The 8,745-nt window shown below is 56.8% G+C and overlaps 2 protein-coding genes across 2 annotated transcripts in view; one reads left to right on the forward strand and one right to left on the reverse strand.

The window, feature by feature from the left end:
• LOC146590909 (myotubularin-related protein 9-like) overlaps positions 1–3,035 on the forward strand; it is a 3,928-nt gene extending 893 nt beyond the window's left edge. Inside the window, exons 2-10 of the mRNA XM_085313780.1 lie at positions 1–73; positions 307–432; positions 669–842; positions 934–1,154; positions 1,286–1,447; positions 1,548–1,689; positions 1,817–2,037; positions 2,278–2,429; positions 2,629–3,035. The exon at positions 1–73 is cut by the window's left edge and continues 36 nt beyond it. Coding sequence (XP_085169906.1) covers positions 1–73; positions 307–432; positions 669–842; positions 934–1,154; positions 1,286–1,447; positions 1,548–1,689; positions 1,817–2,037; positions 2,278–2,429; positions 2,629–2,792 — 1,435 coding nt within the window. The 3' untranslated portion in view covers positions 2,793–3,035. The remainder of the gene's footprint in view (positions 74–306; positions 433–668; positions 843–933; positions 1,155–1,285; positions 1,448–1,547; positions 1,690–1,816; positions 2,038–2,277; positions 2,430–2,628) is intronic.
• An 829-nt stretch (positions 3,036–3,864) lies between these two features.
• On the reverse strand, positions 3,865–8,622 carry EIF3I (eukaryotic translation initiation factor 3 subunit I; the record flags this gene model as incomplete). Its single annotated transcript, XM_085313759.1, has 9 exons — positions 3,865–4,262; positions 4,981–5,073; positions 5,252–5,325; positions 6,221–6,310; positions 6,778–6,888; positions 7,184–7,311; positions 7,419–7,568; positions 7,919–7,984; positions 8,520–8,622. Coding segments are annotated over 9 exons (897 nt in total), but the record flags the coding sequence as incomplete, so codon positions are not given.
• Between the last annotated feature and the right edge of the window lie 123 nt (positions 8,623–8,745).

The raw sequence follows: 8,745 nt of genomic DNA on the forward strand, positions 1-8,745 counted from the left end.
CAAAGACCTGAAGGTGCTGCAGCTGGAGATCCCGGGCATGGAGGAGTGCCTCAACGTCGCCAGCTCCATCGAGGTGAGCAGCGGCCGCCCGCGGCGGTCGCTCCGGGTTCGCCGTTACCGCGGGTAAACGCGCGGCTCCCGGCCCCTGTTTGCGCAGGGGCTGCTGCTGCGGGCGCCCGCCTGGCCCGTGCTCCCGCCGGGACCCCAGCCCAGCCGCAGGGCCCCACGGCGAGGCTGGGGGTGAAGCCGCGGGGGGTTTCTCCGCGCCCGTGCGCGGTGACGACGCCGTCTCCGCTCCCGCCGCAGGCCCTCTCCTCCGTGGACTCCGTGATGCTGACGTACCCGTTCTTCTACAGACCCCAGAGCCTGAGGCTCGAGGCCGGGTGGCACCTTTTCCCCCTCGAGCGGTACCATGAGCAAATCGCCGCCCAGGTGAGCCTGGAGGGAGGGAGCGAGCGGGCGGGCGGCCAGGGGGCCGGAGCCTCGGCCCGGGAGAGGGGCTCAGTGCCCCGGGGCAGGGAGAGCGGCCGCGCGGGAAAGGCGCCGTGGGAAAAGGCGCCGTGGGAAAAGGCACCCGTGGGAAAAGGCGCCGCGGGAAAAGGCACCGTGGGAAAAGGCACCCGTGGGAAAAGGTGCCCACCACAGCCCCGACCCCGCTTCTCCCCCAGACGAGCCAGTGGCGGCTGAGCAGCGTCAACAGGGACTTCACCGCCTGCCCCACGTACCCGCCCGTCGTCATCGTGCCCGCGGCCCTGGACGACGACGCCTTGAGGAAGGCGGCCCGGTTCCGGCAYGGAGGGCGATTCCCTGTCCTCAGCTATTACCACCGGAAAAACGGGACCGTGAGTCCGTTTCCCCGTCCTGCCCCGCGGCTCCYCTCCCGCCGCCGCCGGGCCGCGGGCGAGGACGTCTCCAAGGGCCCGTCGCCCGCAGGCGATGCTCCGCAGCAGCCAGCCGCTGACGGGCCCCAACCGCAAGCGCTGCCGCGAGGACGAGCTGCTGCTGGCGACGGTGCTGGAGGAGGAGGGCGACCGCGGCTTTATCATCGACACGCGGTCGGCCCAGGCGGCGAAGCAGGCCCGCGTGACGGGCGGCGGCACCGAGCCCAAGTCCTCCTACCCGCGCTGGAAGCGGCTGCACCGGCCCCTGGAGAGGTGAGCCCCGGGGCCGCACTGAGCCCTGGCCCGCTCGCGACACGGGTGACCGCACCACCCCGCCGTCAGCGCGGCGAGCGCGGCCCGGGCCGACTCGGCGAGCTCCCGACGGCGCTTTCCGTCCCTCCCAGGGGCCGGCCGCTGCAGGAGAGCTTCGTTAAGCTGGTGGACGCCTGCAGCGACACCTCGCTCACCATGGACCGGTGGCTGAGCCGGCTGGAGAGCTGCCGCTGGCTGAGCCACGTCAAGGCGGCCTTGAGCACCGCCTGCCTGGCCGCGCAGTGCATGGACAGGTAAGGCAGGGCCGGGGCGCCGAGGGGCCGCCCGCGCCCCGGCTTTGCCCCCTTGCAAACGCCGGGGCATCGCCCGCCGGCGGCCGGGGCGTTTCCGCAGGGAGGCGGCGTGCGTGCTGGTGCACGGGGCGGAGGGGACGGACACGACGCTGCTGGTGACGGCGCTGGCGCAGCTGATCCTCGACCCGGGCTGCCGCACGCTGGCGGGTTTCCAGGGGCTGCTGGAGCGGGAGTGGATCGAGGTGGGAAGCCGTGGGGGGGGGGGCAGCAGGTGACACTGGCCCCTCCGGGGACCCCTCAGTCCCCTTGGCCGGAGCCAAGTCTCTGCATTTACTCCTCTGCCCCTTCTTCCCCGGCGGGGAGCTGCAGGCCGGACACCCCTTCCACCTCCGCTGCGCCCGCTCCGCCTACTCCCACGCCCGGCCCAAGCAGGAGGCGCCGCTCTTCCTCCTCTTCCTCGACTGCGTGTGGCAGCTGGGCCGCCAGTTCCCCTTCTCCCTGGAGTTCGGCGAGCGTCTGCTCCTCACCCTCTTCGACAACGCCTACGCCTCCTCCTACGGGACCTTCCTGGGCAACAACGAGAAGGAGAGGCGAGTGGGGAGCGCGGGGCTGGCGGGRGGGATGGAGGCGCCCAGCCGCCAGCACCCCGTGCTGCTGGATAGGGCTGTCCGACCCCGCAGGCCCTCCTCGCCCCCGTGCCTGGCCCGGGTCCTTTAASCCCTCCGTTTACCCTGGCCCCGGCAGAGCAGAGCCCTCCCGCTAACAGCTCGGGGTAAACCTGGCCCCGCGCCCCGAGGCGAGGGCTGAAACGCAGCTCGACCCTCCTGCAGGTGCCTGTGCAAGGTGAAGGAGAGCACGCACTCCCTGTGGGCCTGGCTGAACCAGCCCGGGGAGAAGAAGAAGTACCTGAACCCTCTGTACTCGCACAACGCCCTGGTCATCTGGCCCTCCGTGGAGCCCCAGAGCATCCAGCTCTGGCAGGGTGAGTGGGGCCCCGTGACAGCCCTTGGGCAGCAGCGCTTCAGCCAGGTCTTCGATCCCCGGGGAGCCACGCTCACCCCTGCAACTCCACGAGCTCGGCTGGGTCGGGCGAGGCGGGTTAGGGGAAGCTGCTCTGCTTTTCCCTCTCCTCACGAAGCTACGGCACAGCTAACGTAACACACGAACCCACCACCTCCTAGGTTTATTCTTGCGGTGGATCCGTTCATCCGAATACCTAGATGAGGCCTGGGCAGAGATCCAGCGATTAGTAGGGAATGACGATGGCTCCGTGGAGGAGAGCGCGGGGAACAGACGGAGCCCGTCGCTCTCAGACACCACTGCCCAGACTGAAAACGAGCGATGAGTGGCAGCGCGGGTGACGACAGCGGGGCAGGAGCGGGTCGCAGAGCTGCTGCTCCTGCAGGCTGCCAGGCCCAGACAAGACACTGCAGCTTTCRGCAGGAAGCACCGCGCAGGACGCATGCCTGGAGGAGCCCAGACACGCCTGGAGCGCAACGGACATCCTTGGGAGGGTGGGACGAACTCACGCTAGCAGCCCTTGGGCTGCACAGGCTGAGCTTGTTACAGTAAAGTGGTCTCTGTCGCAGTCTGCTCCTGCTTTCCATGCGGGGTGTTCCTCAGGCAGGAGCTGGGCAGCGCAGCTCTCAGGAGCAGCAAGGGCAGGCTCCTTGGAAGCAGGGTTTGATCCTGCTTTCTTCCCCAGCAGTATTTCAGCAGCTCTTGCACCTGGACCGCCAGCGGAGCAGAAGGGCATGAGACAGCAGGAGGTCAACGTGCCCAGGAGCAACAGCCTCTGACAGCTCCCGCTACTGCGTCTGGCTCGCAGCCCCTGGCCTGTGACTGAGGCATGGTTGGCACAGCAAAAACTAAGCGGCAGAACACACTTAAATCACACCACCCTCTGCACAAGGGGCACGTTGGCTGTGGCCTACGTATTGCATCAGTCACTCTGAACGGGGAGCCAGCCTGAGAAATGTGCCCTTGAACCCAGTATCAAGGAAGGAAAGAGATGCAAACCACCCCTCCAGCCAGACCCAGGCAGAGAGGGTTGAACGATCAGGAATTGCAACACAGCCTTCCTAGTGCAGGAAATAACTGTTCCATGAGGAAAGTTGGCTCAGGGTCAGTCCAGCAGATAAACAAAGCACCAGAACTGGGCGTGCGTGTCATCTGGAAAACAATGACTGACTGCTGCATTTCCAGCCTCTTTACAGATTCAGCATTTCTAGGCTTGGCCTGAACAATAGACAGATCATCACTGGGAGAGAGTTAACCTGGGCCTAGGGGAGGAGAGAAGCCTGGGGAAAAAACAGCATTGCTGTCTTCTGACAGCTGCAGAGAGCAAGACAGCCAACATAGCCAGGAAAGCAAAGAAGTCAGGTTATTTTTTTCCCAGGCCAAAAGAACAGAGCCACTTTTCATTGTGTTTACAAAAGAGTTCTATTTATTTCCTGTTGTTTTTTTTTTCCCCACTGATATATAAATATGCCCAGCAGGGCGGGGAACCAACCCAACTCCTCTCCCTGCCTTCACTCCACCTCACACAAAAGCTAGTCCTGCCATTTCGAGCTGGTTTGGTTCCTCGTTCACCACCTTCATGCAGCCCCAGTGTGTGCTGCTAACCACTTCCTGTGGAGCAGACTAACTTCAGACCTTACAACAGTTCTGCAGAGAAGCCAATGGATTGGGAAATGGAGTGGAAGAGGAAAGAAGAAGACAGGAAATGCTCCTTTAAGCTTCAAATTCAAACTCGAAGTACTGGGGATCAAAGTAATGGATGCGAACGTAGCCATCCTCACCACCACTGCTGTAACTGTATGGGAGAAAAGATGAGATAAAAATCACCAATCCTTGTCATGAGCTCACTGCTTCTAGGTTTATACCAGCAAGTGTTAAGAGCCTGTCTTCATAGCTCCCTCCTCCTACTAGTAAAGGAGTCACAAAATGGARGCTCACCCAGGTATAATCTGTGCAAGGTGGATGTCAAAGCATCCTGTCTGCAGGGGCAGGGGGAAAGCCTGAAGGGAGGGACCTCTGAGCATGCTGCTGCAGAAGTGATGTTAGAGAACTGTCTACCAGCTCCTAGGAGAGGTCAGTTTTGCATTTTGGGGCACTCAGGAAAATAGAGAAGTTAGAAGTCAACAGGCATAAAGCAGGTGTGTTAAACAGACAGTTTATCAGTAGATGTTCTTGCACAGGTGCTATAGCACCAGCTTTGTTTAGCTCACAGCCAGCCTAGCTACAAGGACTTCTGTCCCCAGGACAGCAGGGCAGACTGCCAAGAACACGGTGTTTTCTTCTCCCAGAGAGTTTGGAGATGCCGCATGTTAGTCTGAGGAGTCAGAGACGCAGCCAAAATGTGCAGCAGGGCATAAGTGAACCCCCACAGCCAGCCCTGAGGGAGGCAGCAGGGCTGGGCAAGGTACTGGGTTCATTCCCCCCACAGAGCTCCCAGGAGACCAAGCACAAGCCACATTTCAGCTAGGATAAGCTTGACCTGGTCRTGCTGCAAGACCTACACAAATCCTCACCTCTTCCCATCAGGGTGAAAAGCRACGCTATTTATCGGACCGAAGTGACCCTTCACTCTGCCAAACTCTTCTTCAAAAGCCAAATGGAAGAACCTGGGAGAAGACAGTTTAAATTATTGCAAGAGGTTGGAAGCCCCAACTAGGCACAATCAGGGTTTCCGGAAAAAGCTCTGCAATTTTAATGACTCCTCCAACTCTGCCAGGAGCAAGATGCTCTGGGAACAGCATCCCTCAGCTGTGAGGACTACTCTGACTGAGGAAAAGGACCAACCTTGCCTCAAATTTGCCAATCCTGGTGGAGGTTGTGGTCACATCCATGGCCTCCTGCCCACCACCAAGCACGACCTGCAAAACAGAGAAGTCACAACACCTCAGTGCTGCTTGCACCACACACAGCTGGCAGGAGCCAGGAAAGCAGAGAGCCAAGTCTTGGGGAAGCCTCCTACTAACTCAACAGACCGCACAAACCCATTAACAGGCCAGGTTCCAGTTCCAGAGAAGTTGCTGCCTCACAGACACTCTTTTTTTTTTTTTTTTTCCCCCACATAGAGTACACAAAGCCTTGTCTCCTACAGCAGACAGCAGCTGAGTTCCCTGGGCCTACCCCAGCACCACATTTTTTAGCACAGACTGGGCTGGTCACACCATGCCTTCCTGGTGGAATTTCACAAGGAGCTCAGCACGCCTCCCTCCCCTCCACATTCCCAGCCAGCGTCACGAAGCYAGCGATAGCGTCGCTACCACCGTCAGAGCTGCCAGGCGGCACCACAATCTCACAAGTGTTTACGCTGATAGACACTACAACAACTCTGAGCAGGCCAGGCTCACAGCCACGCTTCTCTGATGCACTGCCTTACTGGGAAAGTCCTCACTTCCCTGCTGCAAGGCTCAGCAGGCAAAGCCCTTCCCCACTGTGTTGCCTCTGCCAGAAACTAGTTTACAGGCACCTGCTTCACACCAGCCCCCAGCAGCACACAGTGACAAATGATKAAGCAATGCACAGTATGTGCTTGCAGGGCTTCCTGCACCCAGGATACAATGTAAGCACAAAGAAAAGAAAGGGTAGCAGCACTAGAAACACCAGTAAATAGGATGAGTATCACTTTCTATCGTCCTCCTCACATCCCCACACCAGAAACCACAAGATTCTCCTCTACATACACACTTGCATGCACCTCCTCATTCCCACTACCTGGGACAATGCAGGAATCACAGTAAGACCTAATAAGATCATTCTTACATGATCAAAAATGGGGGAGAGCGCTGCAGAGTTCACTGGTCGCTCTGTCCGAAACGTCTTCAGATGCTCAAGCGTTGTGCAATCAAAGAGCTAGGAGGCAAAAGGAACAGAGAGTTACTCTGCAAAATTTCTGAGAGAATCATCAACTTACAAGCATACGCCATATTTTTTGCACGGGCAACAAAAATTATAAAGCAATTAACTCRTACAGCCCCTGGCTGCCAGTCTTCACCTGAGCAGATGTGTTCCAGCCTCTACAGCCATTCACGGGYGCCTAAATCCCCAAGACATTTCATAGACTCCCAAAACACCAGCCTAAGGTAACTCCCAACTCTGTCACCTCCTGGAAGCAACAAACTGCAATCACAGTTTTGGCAATACTGACTCCAATGCCTGTGTGCTAATCTAATACAGCAGGGCCTCCCCTTGCTCACTGAACTTTCCCACTGAGCTTTGACTTCACGCCTTCTCAAAATTTTAAGGAGTAAACCTCTGAGACAGCCAKGTCTTTGAGCAGGGTCCTGCAAGCAAGTGTCAGAGTCCATAGGAGGCCTCACCTTAGCTGTGTTGTCCTTGGAGGCAGTGATGAACATGGTCATGTCCCTGGAGGTCTGAATATCATTGATTTGCTTGGTGTGCTCCTTGATGTTGGAAAGCTGCTCCCCTGACTGAAGAATAGAGAGGGTAGTTTCAGTGTGCTGACAAGTGAAGTAAGTGTAGAAAGATCCTCTGTATATGCAACCTCTCCATTAAAAATAATTTAGGAGGTGTCACTTTCAGCAACAGGGCCAACACTGATACATTAACCTTGCTCAGAGAAGCCGTGTATTTTAACTAGTCTTTCCACAAGTCTGCTGGTTTGAGCCAAAAGTCCTTATTCTGCCCCACAGCCACAACAGGAACACTGCAGTATCCTCCCCCACACAGATGCCAGAGGGAGAGACTGCTTCTTATCATACTGACCTTGGCACTGAACTGGTTCAGCTCTCCACTCTCGTGTCCTGCAATGATGAATTCTCCTAGAGGGCCCCACACAGCACTTGTGATTTTTGAGTCGCTACAGGGTATTTTCATGTAAGGCTCATTTTTCTCTGCAGGCAGGAAGGAAGGAGACAGACAGACAGACAGAATGGCACCAGTTCCAGCTATCAGCACTTCCCCTTAAGTCCCTTGTGCCGGCATGGCCCAGATTCCTTACCAATCTGGCTGGAGTCACGAAGGTCAAAGAAGCTCACAAAACACTGATATCCCATCTGCTTGTCTGTGGAAAACATGATGATGTTTCCTCCAAAGTCAAAGCCACATGTCCTCACAGCTGAGCTAGTCTTCACTAGAGCAAGCTGCTTTCCTAAACACAGGGCAGAAAGCGTTACCTCATCGGGTCTTTCATAGCAAGATTAATGAAAACGATCAGTTTAAATACAAGGTTGGAGCAACGGTGAGAGCATCCGACATGTTGACAAGCAGGTTCGGTGACCTGCAAGCATTAACAATACACGGACTAGCTGGGCAGTGAGATGAGTAAATTAACTAAACGTTCATTAGAGACCAGGAGCAAAAGCAAACCTTTTCCTCAAACAGTCTGTTGGGATTCAGACATGTTTTAAAAGGTTAAAACAAGTACACGTGATGCTGCCACCACGTACTCCAAGGGCAGAGGTGTGAGTCAAACAAAGCAGCTTTGGGGGAGAGTCTTACCTGTTTCACAGTCCCAGAGCCGACAGCTGTTGTCTGCAGAGCCAGTGAGCACATGTCGTGTGTCCCCTAGATCATCAGTTAGGGAATCTCAACAGGCTCCCTGTTCCAAAAAGCTACTGTCTAGATACACTGCTAACAGTTACATATAAGATTTAGAAAAGCATTATTACACAGAGAAATTGCAGACTGAGCAACTTCCATTCCAGGACTGGCAGTACTTCAGTACAGACACCAGGTCCAAGCACTCCTATTGCAAAACCCCAAACTTTTCTATTTGAAGTATTAAAGGAAAAGGCTCCAATTCCCACACTAACATAACATTTGCACATTTCTATCTGCGTTATCTGCTGCTGGCATTAGAGACAGAAGATCCTGTGTGACTCGGGCACCCTCCCAGAACTCCCAGGGTCCCAAAGCAATGAAGCACAAGTGAAAGCAGAGGGCGCATGTTGCTCACCACAAGCAGCAAGGCAAAGACGCAGTTAATTGCATTGCGATGCCCCTGCACGCCTTTTCAGGAAGGGCAGCAGCACAGCTGAGAGGAAATCACCGACTGGGACAAGCTGCTTCCAGCAACCTGCTTCGAGCAACCAAAGGATACAGTCTGCGTCCACGCACCAGACAGCTCCCGTGTGGCCGTTGTACGTGCCAAGCCTCTCTCCATTGATCGAGTACCAAACATTGACRATCTGGGAGAAAAAGAGTCAAGCACCCCCCCCTTCACCGTACTGATGAGGCAGCCAGGCCCGTTAGGAGCCGACCCCGCTGTGCTGAATTACCACGACTTTTTACCACCGCACACGTGTGTGTGTGTGCGTGGCGGGGGG

Source organism: Rhea americana, unplaced genomic scaffold, assembly GCF_003343005.1.
Source record: "Rhea americana isolate MKP2758 unplaced genomic scaffold, rheAme1 scaffold_396, whole genome shotgun sequence".
NCBI lineage: Eukaryota > Metazoa > Chordata > Aves > Rheiformes > Rheidae > Rhea > Rhea americana.